Source organism: Polyodon spathula, chromosome 5 (genome assembly GCF_017654505.1).
Source record: "Polyodon spathula isolate WHYD16114869_AA chromosome 5, ASM1765450v1, whole genome shotgun sequence".
In the NCBI taxonomy this organism is placed as follows: Eukaryota; Metazoa; Chordata; class Actinopteri; order Acipenseriformes; family Polyodontidae; genus Polyodon; species Polyodon spathula.
Window position 1 is genome coordinate 14,870,715 of NC_054538.1, and position 17,426 is coordinate 14,888,140.

The window sequence follows — 17,426 nt, forward strand, 5'->3', positions numbered from 1 at the left end:
AATTTATGCTCATAAAACTTTTGCATTTTGTCAGAATTTAATAAATTATAAATACAGTTGTCCTGTTACTTTTTCAAGTGATATATACAATGTATACGGCCCACGTCAATGTACGTCATCTGAAATTGGTGTGGTTTCCTAGCTTGGATTATAATTTGTAGAATCTCTCAGTTTAATAACCTCTGTGTTGTATTGCTTCAGTATATTCCATTAACACAATGCTGAAAATAGTGTTCTAAACAGCGGTTATATATTTGCAAGGATTTTATTTAAGATGCTTGGACTTCAGAAGACAATAGCAAAAGGTACTATAACCTTCTGTACACATAAATAAACATTCAACAATCATAAACAACTCAAGCTCAATGTATATGACTACAGCCACCCACAAACTGCCCAGTAGCTTGGACGAGAAAGAACCAACTTCCTTGCTTTATCTGATTATGTGTCACTTTCACATGGGCTGTATTATTTGTTTGAATTTTACCCAGCCACAGGAGAAAACAGAGATGGAAAGCAGAAGGTCCCTATGTAAGGTGAATTTGTAAATTTGGGGAACTGATAACTCAATTCATGAAAATAAATAATAAAGAAAACCAGGCCACAGTATGTGCACATCTGCAATAAAGTCTAATTGAAGCATCATGTACTGCATGAACTTTTCAGACTCTTTAAATGAAATAGACAGCAGTACAATCCTGAGGACTGACACATACTGTGAACTGTACTGACCTGTTGACCTCATGTGATGAAAAATATCCCAGTTGTATCTGCAAATCTAACAGTTACGATTAGGTAAGCACCCCCTGCACTACAAAATGTGCGTGGGGTATAAACATTAACTTTATATACTGGATAAAAATTAGACACCTGCCATAACACAGTCATTAGAGTCCAGAAATACCACGAAGACACTGATCTGACTAAGTCTGCAAGGTATTTAGTGTCCTGAAGGGATACATAACCAGTCTTTGTTGGTAATATATAGTGTGCTCTCCAGTATTGTCCGTACAATTGCACATCATTTTGGACCTGCTTCATGACTCCTAAACCGAGCATTAAGTCCAAAGTCATGAATGCCACGCTTTAATTAACCCATCAAAATAGACTTAAGACAAAATTTTGAATTGTAGTACAAACTTTTCTATACCTTCTGTAGTTTCTTGTGAACATGCCTCAAACATACGTGGTGACCACACTGATTTTCTATGTACCTACTTAAATGCATTTTCAGAAATTAGTGAAACTTCATTAAAAAAAAGGCTAATATACCATAGTGTCACCAACACTAGCTACAGTAAATGATAAATTATAAAATGGGTGACGCTAATGTAAACATATTCTAACTGAAATGGTGCAGACAGTTGTAGTTGTGGCAAACTCACCTTTTTACTGAGATAAATAAACATCGTGGAAGTTCAGCGTAAAGGAGGATCATTAAACAGTTCACATTAAATAAAATTACATCAATTATTTAAGACTACAGTCTAACTGAAACAAATGCGTTGTGTAGCAACCCAATCGCTTTGTTTATGTTTGGATGTGTGGATTTCTGTAGGAGAAGCCGAGACCTGGTTTCCTGGTTACCACCAGCCACCAACCGGATTAATCCTGCCCTTCCTTTCACTTCCTGTGTTCACGCAGGCTTCTTGACGACTGAGATCCCATTTAGAGCAGGGAAAAGAACAGCTGTTTTTTTTTATTATTATTATTATTATTGTTGTTTGAATATAGTACGTAAGTAAATTAAGTGACAGCCATCGCTAGACTAAAATGTATATTTTCTTTGCCCGTTACGTCTCACCATTACATTATATGTGGATAAATAAATAAATAGCGTGCTTTCAATTGTCTTGATTTAGTTACCCATAATATTTAATTTAAAAATTAATAATAATGTTGAGCTGGATTCCACACGGTTCCACTTTTTTCGTACATGTCGAAAACAAGTGGGTAGCGAATCAATATCGTTTCGAGCGCCTAGTAGTTTATGATAACTACAATAACACCGTGTAACAATTATTATTATTATTATTTATTTTATTTTTTGTTCCTGGGTAGTAAGTGTTATTTCTTAATTGCTTATGCCTCAAAAGTATAGAAAATGGCTATTATTCCCCACAAACTTTGCTTTTATGACCAGGACAGTGATATTTCAAAATATCACTATTTCCAATGGGAAAACGGGCAAATGTGTGACCATCAAAAATGAGATCAGATTAAGAGCATGGGTGACCTTTCCCAGGTCCATTTTTATGATTTGTGTGAAATTAAAAAAAAAAAAAAATCTGGGAAAATTGTAAAATTTTCTTTTTTTTTTTTTTGGTTGAACTGTAATTTTATTGACACCATAGGCACCTAACTCACAATGCAAAGGGGAGGAAAACTATATTTTGCCCCCCCCCACCCCCCTCCCTACTTTTTGTGCTGCGTGTTTACAAACTATCATTGTATGTTTTGTTACGGTATTGTCTTTAAACGGTTTAAAATGTAAAAAAAAAAAAAAAAAAAAAAAAAAAAGTTATATAAAAGTTATTCTGAAGACACCAGAAGTCCGACAAAATAAAACACACACACAATAAAATGCACCCTACACGAACAGTGATTTGACCTATAGTCTGCACTGCACTAGTATGATGGGCAGTTTGTAGAGACAACAAACAATGATTAATTAAATAATGGCTAGGTAGTTGTTCGTTTAGTTTTTTTTTTTTTTTTAAATCAATTAATTAATTGAAAAAAAAAGGCAAGCGAGAACCAGGAGTTGGTAGGTTTATGTTGTCAAGTGGCCGTGAACGGGTTTAAGTTCAACTCTAAATAAAATGTTTTTACTGTTATTAAACACTAATAATAATCTGACGCAGTGGTAGTTCAAAATAACAGAAGCCTGTTTTTACTTGGGAAGTCGGCTAGAATGTATTTTTTCAAAACTTGTAGTTCTTAATTGAAATTAGGTTTTTATAGAATATACCAACTCCAATTTCTACTGAGAACCTATCAGCAAGACTTCAGTCTTACCTGAATTTAACTGCAAAAAAATTTGGGACATCCAGCTTCCCCCCTCCTACAGACATGCAATTAGGGTAGAGACAGCTGATATATCCCCAGGTTTTACAGAGATCTAAAGTTGTGTGTCATCAGCATAACAGTGAAATGAACATGGTGTTTATGGATAATGGTGCCCAATAGTAGCATGTATACAGATAATAGTATGGGGGCCAAGAATGGAGCTCTGGGGGACACCACAGCAGATAGTAAATAATTGTGATACAGAGTCTGCTATTGAAACAAAATTAGGGGGTGGTCAAGGCAGGCCAGGCTAAAAGATTGGCACTGCAATTAACTGCTCTTTTTAAATTAAAGTAAGCCTGGATGGTAATCTATGATTATTTACAAATGTGGATTAACATCTGGGAAAAAGCTTTTAATTCAGAAACCAAGTGCCACTGTGGTATTAGTTTGAGACTCAGTTCTTGTTATTTTACTATCCAACCAACTCTGAGTCAATAACACTAAAATGATAGGAACCCCCCTTTTTTATTTATATAATATATATATCTAGAATATATATAGATTATATTAATTATATATATATATATATAGCCTGTTTGTGTGCCATTGTGTGTGTGTAACGACAAAACATGTATTTGAACAACCAGCTATCAAAAACTATAAATACGCTATATCCTTGGAAAACACATTATAAAGTTTATATATGGTCTTCAAAAATATCAGCCAAAACATGTTTTTAGGATGTGTTCACATGCTGATATGTTCAGTGTAAATTTATGTGGTAATTTTTTTGAAAAATGTTGAAAATATTAAAATTTAACGTAAGCTTTCACTCCTGACTACAAGGAGTATAGGGGTGAAGAGAGAGCTAATATTGTGGATAATCTTGAAATTTCACTGAAACAGGAAGAAGAAAACAAACTTCAAACAAATGTTTATTGTTACTTTTTTTTTTTACAGGTATCCAAAATATTATTTAAATGTACACGGCACATATATGTTAACACTCTCATTTTACATTTAAATAAAAACTACACTACTCAAAGCTTACAAGAACTTTTACCTTAGTGATAAAAAGTTAAAAAAAAAATTACAAATTCATTACCAGTGTCACATCTGAGAACAATCCCCAGGCAGTGGATAGTCCGTTTTGTTTTTAAAAACAGATGTTTGTACAATATATGTGTACAAAGAATGTTACATAGTGTCAAAGGATTCTGATGTTCAATAGCATTTATTAAGCTTTATTCCAATGTGTTTAAACACCACGTGACTTGTTTGTGTTGTTTTTGATTTCATATATCTTGTGCAATCACGTATGCATTGTAAGCTTTCATATAGCATACTATGACTGTAATGTTTACTGCTACTTGAAAAATAAAATTGCACAGCTGTATTAGGATAGTTATGAAATGGATGCATCACTAGTGACAGTTTAATGGAATATCTGTTATATTACTGCAACAGGCTGACCACTAAAGTAAGAATCAACTAAACTTTGTGTGCAGACAGCAGCAGCTAGTGAGCTCAATGAAACAGAACTTCCCGATGACGCCAGGGAAACCACTTTGCTCTTTATGCTCTAGAAGTGGCGCAGTCTTTGTTCGAGTTGTTGCACCTTTTTTGTCATTTCATCTAGTGAAAGGCTGTTAAGAAAAATGATTGAAAATGGGAAAAAAAAAAACACTAAATGGCATACATACACACTGCATTTAAAGACTACATGCAAACCAAGACTGCTGGGGTAAAAGATTAGCTAAAGCTGAGATCAGAAAAAAAAAACAAAGGAGTGGTTACCATCCTGGTCCAGCATTCACTACACATTGGAAGACAATACAGCAAGGATTACAGCCATCAAACCATTCTGCAGCAAAAGTGGGTTGAAATTACCTTTAATCCAGATAGACCAACTGAAAGGCTTTTCACAGTATTCAACTGTCTGCTTACAGCTTTTCTAAGTGGACTCATATTTATGAACAGTATGGTATTAAAAATACATAAAGACATTGAAAGGATATGTCTGCTGGTCAGGGACTGTATGGCAGACTGAACCGTCGTCTGGAACTGCACAAGAGACTCGCACTTGCATGGGTCAACAGGCACGTCTGTCTTTTTTTCCTCTAAAAAAGCAGAAAAATCAATAAATGCTCTGGCAAGCTAACACAAGACATGATCACAAGGTACTTAAACAGTCTGATACCCAAGCAAAGATGGATCAGTACAGTAAGTCCACTGGAGTCCATGCACACTGGCTTAGCACATTAAATCATGATGGAACAACGCCAAAGTAAATCAATGACAAGTGTTAAGCCCGGAACAGACAGGCTGTACTACTATTGTAGTTTCCAGTAGACTTTTGCGATATAAAGTAACATACAAATGATGTTAAATAAAATATCGAAATTATGTTCATATAATTTTTTACTTTTTCCCTCAATAGCTTAAGAAAAGTCAGTTACGTACGTGTGTACTGCTGATGTGTGCCTGGGTGCAGACTAGCGGTATAGCACTGTGAAAATGCAGAGCGGTGCCTTAACACCCCCCATCTGTTCCAGGCTCTACAACTCATCCATTAACCTACAGCAATACTTTAACAAATGATTCAGAAATAAGTAATTCAATTGTCTCAACCTCATGCAGGAGCAACATTGTGCTTTAAACAGCACATTCAGATGCAATAGTTAATAAAAGCAAGAACACAACAGCAGCAGTCAGCGTTTTCATCGCGTCTTTATTGTCTGGCATGTTGAGGTGTTGCACAACAAAAACATGGAGTGGTACAACACTGCTGGTCTCCTTGCTTACTGCTGCACAACTTTCTCTGTAGTGCTTGAGCTATGGTATTAACAGTGTTGAAATCAGCAGGGTAATGCTCCAGTTCACTTTCAATAGCTTGACTTACTGAATACATATGTATGCCTAGAAAGAAATGGAAAAAAATACCTTTAAAAAATATATACTTTTTTGTACATGCCAAAGTAACAATTGTGTAATTATCAATTCACAAAACCCTGTATTAGTATATTCTATAATAGGCCTACATATAAAAAAAGTCTACTAGGAACAAAAAGTGTAACCTGTTACCTTGATATTTGTCTTTCTTTGCATGTTCTTGAATGATATCTTGTGATTGCCCATCTGTAAACACAATCCCAACTTTTGGCGTTTTTGTACATGGCAGTCTTGCTCCTCTCACTGAAGCTCTTCTCAGCAAGCTGTCTGAGGGCAAGCCCCGTCATGAACCCTTTAGCCATGAACTCCAACCTCTTTACTGCCGTCTTCGTTTTATACTGCCCAAGGTTGAACTCGGTCTTGACTGGAGTACATTGCGGTTACAAACTGCTTCACAAGTTTTAAATTCTCAAGACAAACACTCTTGGGCCCATAAATGACAAAAACTACGTCTACCACTGAGGATGTGCAGATCCCAGCACACAGCTCCATTGGTCTAGCTGATGAAACATCTTGCCCACATCCCACAGGAATTCAAGGGAAGAAACAAAAACAGTTGCAGAAAATGTTGTATGCAAGCATTGTAACTGTAAATAATCTCCCCGCTATACTATACAGTTGTTGGGCATGATACACCCTAAACACACACCTGCAGAAATGCAAAATGACTTTGAGTAGGTCCATAATAAGAACTTTAATAAAATAAAGATTCTATAATGAAGATATAACCACAGAGGTATCTTTGTTTCCTACTCTGCATGCCATGTATGCAGACTCAAATGTAATGTCTTAATGTCTCTGATAGATTTTAGTCCAGCGCATATTTTAATTCATACTGCTGGCTGATGTGAATTTTAAACACTTAAATTAATCTCAGTGGACTATCATTGCTTCTGGGTCTTAAAAGGGTACTGTACCATCTGCATTTTCTGAATAATTAATTTCTTTTCTGTTTAATATCCTATTATGTGTTTGCTATATAACTCTGTTGCTGTTTCTGCTGATTAAATCATGAATTACCAGGCTTACTAACACATTTTTCAAACCACCTCACTTAATTTGCCAGTTGTTTCTGAAGAACCCTCAGTGGATACACAAGCTATTAAACTGGTAAAATACGAAACTGATGATAAAGTAACCCTTTAAGGTAAGGCTGTACATTTTTTAACAGTAAATAAAATTTCTAAATGGCACACTAGTTTACTACTGTATGTACAGCTTTGCCCAAAAGCTTTGAAAGTCCCTACACAATTAACCAATTTTGCTTCATAAAGTTGAATGAAACCTGCTGAATAATGTTACGTTAACAGATTGAATTACATAATTTTGTAGTTTTCCCATGTACTTAATGATAAGAAAAATACTACAGAAATCTAACATGAAATACTGTACTATGATTATGGCTTCTGGTAGACTTGATATCTTTTGTAGTTTATTGATTACATGATGTAAATAAAAGATCTAAATTATGTTCATAGATTTTTTAATTTTTAATTTTTATTTTATGTCTCAAACCTAAAATTCTAGGTAATGCAAAACTTTTGGCTATTGCTGTAGTAATACTAAAAAAAACAAAACAAAAAAACAACTAATAATCTTTTTCATGGTCTTCAATCTTAAGATGAGTTTTGGTTCACTTTCTCATATCTCAGGATTTGGTGTGGTCTTCACCCTCAAATAATAAAAGTGTGAAATGTGCGTGCATGTACTTAAAAACACTGAATTTAAAATAAATACAAAAGTTACATTTTAAGATGACTAAATACTAAATTATTTTCACTTTTTCATTCAAATATATGTACACAAAGTTTAAACATTTAATCTATGAAACATAGCTTTATAGCCTCACTTTAAGGTCATTTGAAACAATTTTTGAAACTGTTGCAGGTGAAATTTTTAAAGTCATGACACAATAGACACAATTCAAGTAACTGTTTTTCTGTCAGCCATTGCCAAAACTACTACTTTGTAATTGTTGTAAAATGTTATTTGACGGTGTTGCTTCTACAGTTTCCAGAAAAGTCATGTTTTGTTTCTTAAATTTAAGGACCTTGGAACAGGTTAAATATAGTCGGATAAGTAAAATTATTCTGCTTGCCACACAAACGCTTAATATACTCAAATTTAACTTCTAAATCCATGCCCGCCTCAGAAATAATATTTGAATACCACACCATGTCTTGGTTGCTATGGTAGCTGTGTCATAATGGCACTGCATTGTGGCAGTACTGTGCCATAGCTGGACTACTTCTAGAACTACCTGCTAGAGAGATGGTAGCAATTAATGGGGGTTAAAACTTGATTTAAGATAAGCATGATTATCGTGATAATTATTGTCGATAGCCTATCATTTAAAATGTCATTATCGCCCACCCCTACTAAAAGGACAATGTTTCGGGGAACTATATTGGCACTGAATACAACAAACAGAGAAAAGCATCCTTAAATGAGTTTAAGTGGAAGGTTACAATTGATGCATAATGTTTACATTTGCCCAAATGACAGCCCTATATATTTCTGCCTAATCCCATAGCGTGACTCTGGGTTTCTTTGGGCGTCTATTGAAAATCCTGGATTACTGTCTTGACCTTTTCATCACTTTGAAAACGATTCTCTAAGATTATCTTTCACAGTATCAAACAAATCAAAACATGTTGGAGTAATGGGTAATCAATAGTGTGACAGATTATATAGTCACATAAGGACAAATGCATTACTGTGAATGTGGAATAATTTAGAAAATATCTATAGTGTTATGCCTAATATCATTCTAAATAAAATGTAATCAATTAATTTCTCGCAAAAAAAAAAAAAAATAATAATATTGCACCCAGGATTACCAGACTATAGATTATTATATATGGCTAGATAAACTAATTTTTAAATTGTGATTTTTTTTTATCCCGCCTCTCCACCTCACTCCCCACACATTGCCATGGCAACCCTGTCAGCTGTGAGGGGTCTTACTTGAGCATGTTTTCTTGTCTTCATTCAAGATATACCCATCCCGACACTTGCAGTAATAGGAATCTGTGGTGCTCACGCAAATATGTTCACATCCATGGGTTCCAAGGGAGCAGATATCCAGACCTGTAACAAGCATGTTTAGAGAATTGCCTTTACAGAATTGTTAAATTAATCAACTGTAAAAGTAGCATATTCGTGAACTCCCCAATACATCAGTTATACATCTTCACAAATAAAGGTTAATCAGATACTTTACTCATCTGTAAGATCAAGATAAATGAATGGATTTGTAGCTGTATTGAAAACACAGTGTTTAACAGAATTCCAATTGTTAGACAACATTTAATAAATGTCCAACTATTTATAGGTTTTTTTAGTTATGATATTCCTAAATACAACATTTTTCCCCTTGAATTGTGATTTAAACGTATTTAAAAAGGCAGTGCTATTGGCTATGCATGGTTAAAAAAAAAAAAAAAACTTTGTATCTATAGCTATACAACGTATTATTCAATACATTCTGACATCTTAATGAAAGCAATGTGATTAAACAAGAGTTTTAATGGTTTCTTGGCTCCCAACATGCCTTGTAAGAGAAAGCCAATGACTAATAAGGGGATTCAATCATAAATCCAGTACTTGCGCTATTTCACTGTTTCAGAGTAAATTTCAAAGAATCCAGACAAACAATTAATCTATATACTAATACTAAAATAAACTACTAAAATTATTTCACAAAGGTTTCAGCTATATGTTTCAAAGGTTTTCAGTTTCTTTTAGTATTACTATACAGTAAATATTATCTTTGAGTGCTTTATATTGCTTTGTAATAACGAATCAAGGAAACAGTTAACTATAGGTAAACCTGAAGTGTCCCCTCATAGGATGCAAATGCATTCCTTCTTTCCAGAAAATGGTAAAAAAATATTAAATGACATGGATTTTAGAAAAGCACAGAAAAAATAGCTCTGCATTTAGTAAGATTTAAAAAAAAATCTATTTAATAGCAAGGTTATCCATAAAAAAATATAATATTCTCTGATCATGTCTACTTGATTTAGGGGTTAACTTGATCAACTTAAACCAAGCAATGATAAGTCACCACTTATTTTTATTAGAGGACATTACAGCCCTGAGGAATTCCCCTAGATTATATATCAACCAGTAATTCCTGTATTATCATACACTGTTGATCGAATCCAGTGTAATTTCACAGAACTGGAAAATGTTCCCAAAATCCAGCTTAGTCTCATCCTGGTGTTGTAGGTTGATCAAATCAACCCATAGTTTTATGGTTTTACCTTTAACAGATTGTTGTTTGAATACTAGTATCAGTCAACTCTACTGGATACCTATAGTATTCCATAGTCATCTTTCAGCATGCATCTTACCGCATAGCGTCTCCCTAAATTTGGAGGTAAACTTCTCTATCACGCCATAGGTCTCCACATAGAAGACGTGCTCATCCAGGGGTGTGCTGGCCATAAGCCTCAAGGACTGCATATCGGCCCGGTCCACACCGATTGCATAGATCTCAATTCTAGAGGCCCTGGCCTGGGCTGCCACCTCCTGGACCTTGTCCTGGGGTCGCCCATCTGTCACAATGATGGCCACCCTGGAGATATTCTGAGGCCGTGGCCGTGCTCCAGCCTTCTCTGTGTAAGCCTCGTTCATGGCAGTCCGAATTGCCAAGCCGCTCATGGTGCCCGTGGAAAGGGGCTCAATCCGGGACACAGCGTGCTTCATGTCTACTTTGTTAAAGTAGGTCTTGAGGTGGAACTCAATTTTGACCGTGCTGGCATAGTTTATGACTGCCACTCTTGTGGCATACTGGCCAATGTCCAAGGTATCGATCATGTCTGAAATGAAGATCTTGACTTTCTCAAACTCTCCTGGACGGACACTACGGGAGCTGTCGATTATGAAGACCAGATCCAAGGGGCGGATCTTGCACTGTCTCACTGATAATGATGCAAAGACAATAAATTAATATTAGCAGTTATGAGGCATTGAATTCTTATTATGCTGCATTGAAAGCTGCTACTTTAAAACTTTTACAGTCCAGGATTTTTTCTTCAACTTACCAAAGGTACATATTTTTAAACAAGCTCCATCTATAATGATTTGTAGTAAGCCCCAATCTTATTTTGTCTTTATTGCACATTATTTTACAAAATGTGACATTTTTACAAATTGAGGCACTATGGAAATGCAAGCACGGTTGTTTCAACATTCAGGGGAAAGATAAATATAAAGATTTGGGGAGTGGTGGTGGGGGGGGGGGGGGGCTGCGTTTAGAGTATGGCAGTGGGTTTCTGTCGGGGTTTCGTAGACGTGTTGGGTTACAGTTGTTAGCGGGGGTTACTTTTTGATAGGGGACCGGGGAAAAATGCTCGAGAAACACACCCACAAACATCGGGGTCCATAAGCACACTAAGATTGGACCAGAGCCCACAAACAGCCCCAGAAGCATCTGCACAATTCTAATCATAATGCCAATTCACAATTGTATTTACCAAACAACTTTTAACTTAATCCTTAAAGTCACAATCAGACTGCTAAATTGCTATCTCCTCCCCTGGCAGGACAAATAAAATATAATTTCTTTATATATTAGAAATTAGATGCAAATTATGGATGTTAGATGTTAACAGAGTATTTAGCACCAGACGAATTTCCAATGTGTGAGTGGTTAATTTTCATATGTGTGTGTGTGTTACATGACTCGTAAATGTGAGTAAACAACTCCCCCCACAGGGGTTCAGTAAGCTTGAGCTTGGGAACTGTCCATTTTGAAGCAGAGGGAGGGGCTGAACATCATTTAAAATTGTTCAAGAAAGACATTACACAGTCAAACACACACACACACACACGTTGATTTACTGAACTGTAAATCTACCTTCCAACCTGGAAGGGTACAAGTTTGGTGGCACGCCTTCACAGGGACGGGTCGACTTGATGACTGGACGGAACCAGAAGTAGGGCATTTTGGTGAAAAGGTGTAGCTGAAAGATTGCTAAACAACTCTATTGTGATCAGCTGTGTTGCACGCGACAATTGGATAGAGCGTGGCACCATACTGGTCACAGGGAGGAGTTTAACGGCCCTTTAACTGACACGCTGACAAGCCAGAGCGCTGTGTGCGTGTTTGTTATTGTTTTGTGGAAGCAGACAGAGATGGGTTTGGGAGCTGAAGCCACGGAGCCAGCACTACCACCCGGAGCACCTGCACTGACAGATCACTTCAACCTGATCCAGCACTGAGCACAGGAACTTGCACACCTCGGACTGTGATTATTGTTCTGAGAAATTTGGTTTGGGACTGCAAGCCCACAGTTTGATCCCCAATACCATTATCGGTAGAGGGAACAGTTCTTTTGAAAATAAAATGGGACAATTATTGTAAATACACTGTCTTTGTGAACATTCTATCCTTACTACACCACTCACATCGTGGCTGTACTGTATTAATCTTGGCCTCCATCTAAAAAAAAGATCAATCTGTACTATTCTGCTTCTGTTGAAAAACATACAGTTATTGTTTAAGTTAAAAGCCAATAACTTTAATTCAGTCAGTGTCCTGTAAACAAACAAGTTATTATTCCCCAATAACATCTGAATGGAACAAAGCAAGGTTTTAAGCTTGGCAATGCAAGTGCAATGGGAAGCAAAAACAAAACACAAAGAGAAAATAAAAAAAAAAACATGCCTCATTCCCACAGTAGTATTTTAGCACCCTAGAACAGAGTTCAGGGCTGTATTTACAAACCTGACCTCAACATCTGTTAGACAAAAGAAAGGGGAACATCTGAAAGAAGTAGAGAACCACAGAACACTGGGAGGATGCGTTCCTGCCAACAATAGCTGTGCTCCTCAACAGAGACGCATAGCTACAGAAACTGGACGTTTGCTTAAGAAGTGTTCTACCTGTGTCTGTATTGATGGCGTTGCTTTGGGTACTGACTGGCTGCTCTGGTCGGATGACAGGTCTGGGGTACCAGACTGGTGGAGAAATCTTCTGGGGCAGTTGATAGTGGTGGCCATAAAACCTATAATTATTGCCATGAACTTGGGCCACCAAGAGGGAGAAGCAGTAGAGCATTTGGTTAATAAGCTGTCCTTGTGAATGATAATTTTAGTCCACTGTCCCTTATTAGTAGAAGCATTGATGAGATCAATTTTAAATGCAATAATGTCTTGTATTACTTTCTTTTTCACTCTAACTTAATGCATGGCTAATCTAAATGTTACAAAAAATGTATACCATGTTCAAACTTTCTTCCTTTTAAGCTATTTATATTTGACTTAGACAAAACAATTTTACTGGATGTGCTTGCTATTCTTACAAAGTTAATCACCCCACCTCTTATTATCTGTAGTTTCACTGAGATTGTGTCATTGTTCCATTTCACTATTCACACCAAAATTGTATGTTGAGCAGAAGGGACTTGCATATTTCAATTTTTATGTGAGATTGTTTATTGCAATTTTACAAAATGAAGTTGCAGGGTATATCGGAATACCATTGCTTTTCGTTCTGTATGTTGGCATCATTAAAAATTCAAGTTTAGCATGTAACAGCCATATTGTTCTTAAAAGTTATTTTCTGCAAATGATCCTAAGCACCTCGTTTTGTTGGTGAAACAGTCATATTTGTTAAATAATCAAACACCTAAAAGGTTACATGTGCAATCAGCCTACCTTTACCTTGTTTCTGTTATGTGAACAAACAATGAAACAACGTTTAATAATTTACTTTAGCTTATATCTTTTGTTCCTATAATGTAAAGGGGGGGGATTATATTAATAACCGTCTATTTGCTAGTATTTCCATAACAGCGTGCAACCTTTGCAGTTATTAGAAATATTGTCTAATATTAGAAATAATTTTAATAAATATAGATTATCATATATATATCTATATATATATCTACAGATATAGATAACTATTCATATATATATATAATGTTCTAGACATATATATACACACACATACATCACAAGCTGTATGGCACTTTGCTTTAAACTACAGACAAGCATTATATACTATCAATTTGGTGTAGTACTGTACACATTTCCAACATCATTCTACACGATAGTATTATCGTTTTAATTGTAAACTAATATAGACGTATTTAGATGCGCTGCGCGTAGACACTGAGTAATAATGAAGTGATTTTACCTGTCGCACTGATAGCATTCGAGGCTGCTTGGGTACCGAGCGGCAGTTCAGGTCTTGCGATGGGTTTGGCGTACCGGATAGCTGGGGAAGTCCTCTGCGGCTCATAGCCATAAAATCTGAAATTAGTTCCATGAACTTGAACCAAGAGGGAGAAGCAGTAGAAGAGACCGCCGAATAAAGACTTCATTGCTGAAATGTTATTTTTCATTCCTTGCTATGTCTGCTTAACACACGTGTCTGAAAGGTTGCAGACTGCGCACCAGCGTTATTAGCACACACGCTTGGACAAATTTAAAGATTCGACTATGAGACACGTGTAAGACACTTACCCAATCCCGAACCAGAAGTAATGTTAATAGTCTATTCTATTCCATTTTTTTTTTACTTTTCTAAAGCCCCTCCCACATGCTATTATTTTTTACAAAGTAGAATTCACCAAATAAGGCATAACTTACAAAAGGGTTGATTGTGGTAACTATCAAATCGGACAAATATGCACCAATAAATATATTCAATCACAGACAAAACATAAAAGTTGTTTTGGGAAATAGTAAAGTTCTGTTCAGTGTGTATATCTTCTTCAAAAATGCTGTCTCTGTCTATGTTTTAAAAGCTACATTGAAGATTAGCATGTGGTCTAATGAGGGCTGTAAAGCAGAAATTAACTAGAAATGGGATTTTTTTTAACAAAAACAAAGCAAAATCCAAGGGTATGTCATATCAGATTGATTGGTTTGTAAATACAAAGTGGTAATGTGAAAAACACGATATTAGCTCTACGCAGAGGCTAAAAACAACGTGGTAGTGAAAAGGTTAGTTTCTACTGAAGTCACCTGTAATGGAACTTTATAGAAATGATATGCATCACCAATACAATCCGAGGCCTTTACTGGAAACCATATGTACTTTCTGGATGAGTCTCAGAATGCTTTTTTTAGACTTTGTACAAAAAACAATATTTATACAGATAGCGTATTGGACTTTACTAGAACCAGCCAGGCATCTCAATTACTGTAATGCTTGAAGGTAGACTGCTTTTATAAAGAAAGCAAAAGATGAGGATAGGGGGTGCTTTGCAACAAATTGTAGTCTGACCTATCCGTCATTGCAGAGGGATCCCAGCTGTCTCCATAGGATTGAGTCTACCATTCCTTTTGACAACTAGCAACCAACTAGCATATATTGATCAAAACAACGGGGACAAAATAATTACCATACTAATTAATGTAAAATAACCCCCTTGTAAGAATGAAGCAATCCGCTTATAAGAATCATTACGGGGCAAACTGACTAAATCTAATACAGTTCTGTATCAAGTGCAATGAGGTGTACAGCTGTTGATTTGAATTTGGTCACATCTCGCATGATTTGGCACGTACACAGCGTGGATAGTGCAATGATGCAGGAAACATTGCATTGTTTGTAATCAGACAGTGAGTGTGCCACTGCATTGTGCAGATGTATTGTGTGTGTGTGTGTGTGTGTGTGTGTGTGTGTGTGTGTGTGTGTGTTTGTGTTTTCTCCAAGTGAACATGCGTTTCAATAAAGCGAATACATATTCATTGAATACACACTGGGTATAGCAGCAGCAAAGGTCATTCAAAATGATCTAGACAAGATACATAACTGGGCAGACACATGGCAAATGACATTTAATAGAGAAAAGCGTAAGATACTGCACGGAGGCAGTAAAAATGTCCATAATAATTACCATATGGGAGATAATGAAATTGAAGGAACCTATGAAAAAGACCTAGGAGATGTTGACTCAGAAATGTCTTCATCTAGACAATGTACAGAAGCTATAAAAAAAGGCCAACATGATGCTTGGATATATTGCGAAAAGTGTTGAATTTAAATCAAGGGAAGTACTGTTAAAACTGTACAATGCATTAGTAAGACCTCATATTGAATATTGTGCTCAGTTCTGGTCACCTCGCTACAAAAAGGATATTGCTGCTCTAGGAAGACTGCAAAGAAGAGCGACCTGAATTATTCTGGGTTTAAAAGGCATGTCATATACAAACAGGCTAAAAGAATTGAATCTGTTCAGTGTTGAACAAAGAAGACTACCTACGCGGCGACCTGATTCAAGCATTCAAAATTCTAAAAGATATTGACAATGTCGACCCAAGGGGCTTTTTCCACCTGAAAAAAGAAAGAAGGACAAGGGGTCACAAATGGAGATTAGACAAAGGGGCGCTCAGAACAGAAAATAGGAGGCACTTTTTTACACAGAGAATTGTGAGGGTCTGGAACCAACTCAGTAATGTTGTTGAAGCTGACACCCTGGGACCCTTCAGAAAGCTGCTTGATGAGATTCTGGGATCAATAAGCTACTAACAACCAAACAAGCAAGGTTATCCAAATGGCTTCCTCTCGTTTGTAAACTTTCTTACTAACTAAACGCGTGGTTCCTGTGCATACATACGGGAACTCATGACATCTAGTGGCCAGCCCGTTACATTGCAGGGAACGAAGTTTCATTCTTAAACTAACATGCTGATTCTGCACCACAGTAATCATATCGGTCCGCTTTTAAGAATCAAATCATCCGAGAAGTCAACCATTCGAAAAAAAAGCATAATACCACAGTTGTGATGTCAAAAAATGATAATTCATATACTTGAACTTTGACTCACTCGACTCTTCGGGACCACCACTTTCAAAGTCAAACACATGTCTCGTTTTCAATCATACCCACAATACAGAAATGTTCGTTAATGATCAACAAAATGAGAATATTATATATATATATATATATATATATATATATATATATATATATATATATATATAAAAATGGTAAAAAAAAATATATAAAATGAAAAAAAAAAAAAAAAGGTGTAAAGCTGGTACATTCGTATGTCAGCGAAACTGGAGAGAAACGGGAAATTAAAACAAGGTAAAGGCAATCATCCAAATAAAGCTAAAAAAGGGATAACGACACGAACGTCTGTACAACACTGAAAAACTACGTCAAGAAAAACCAAAAAACTAGGCTACTGCTGAACATCGTCGCTTTAATATTATCATCACAAGAGATATCCATGTATTATACAAATAATAATAAATTAGCTTCTTCGGTGAACTTCAGTGAGTTACAGGAAAACAATTCCATCTTGGGTTTCTGTGACAGTTTATAAATTACGCGATCTTCAGTCTCGTAATTTATGACACCACAGAAACTCAAGATGGAATTATTTTCCTGTAACTCATTAAAGTTTACCTATCTATCTATGGATGAAAGATTTTTTTATTTTTTTTTTTTAAAACGGCTTTTATTTTCAGGGCTTTTTGGCCAAAAGCACAT

The 17,426-nt window shown here is 36.0% G+C and overlaps 2 protein-coding genes across 4 annotated transcripts in view; both read right to left on the bottom strand.

Annotated features, from left to right (window-relative positions):
* Nucleotides 1–1,674, bottom strand: part of wdr35 (WD repeat domain 35) — a 36,940-nt gene extending 35,266 nt beyond the window's left edge. For both annotated transcript variants that reach the window (XM_041249830.1, XM_041249829.1), the window contains exon 1: nucleotides 1,386–1,674. In XM_041249830.1, the coding sequence (XP_041105764.1) occupies nucleotides 1,386–1,409 (24 nt within the window). In that variant the 5' untranslated portion in view covers nucleotides 1,410–1,674. The remainder of the gene's footprint in view (nucleotides 1–1,385) is intronic.
* Nucleotides 1,675–4,235: 2,561 nt separating this feature from the next.
* LOC121315602 (matrilin-3-like) lies at nucleotides 4,236–14,399 on the bottom strand. 2 transcript variants are annotated; one of them, XM_041249832.1, is made up of 6 exons: nucleotides 14,114–14,398; nucleotides 12,859–12,999; nucleotides 10,323–10,892; nucleotides 8,932–9,054; nucleotides 5,031–5,132; nucleotides 4,236–4,650 (listed from the first exon to the last, which is right to left on the bottom strand). In XM_041249832.1, exons 1-6 carry the CDS (start codon nucleotides 14,319–14,321, stop codon nucleotides 4,595–4,597), a joined length of 1,200 nt encoding a protein of 399 aa, XP_041105766.1. In that variant the 5' UTR covers nucleotides 14,322–14,398; the 3' UTR covers nucleotides 4,236–4,594. The 2 variants fall into 2 exon arrangements, with proteins under 2 accessions (XP_041105766.1, XP_041105767.1); XM_041249833.1 differs by lacking the exon at nucleotides 12,859–12,999 and having other exon boundaries at nucleotides 14,114–14,399.
* Between the last annotated feature and the right edge of the window lie 3,027 nt (nucleotides 14,400–17,426).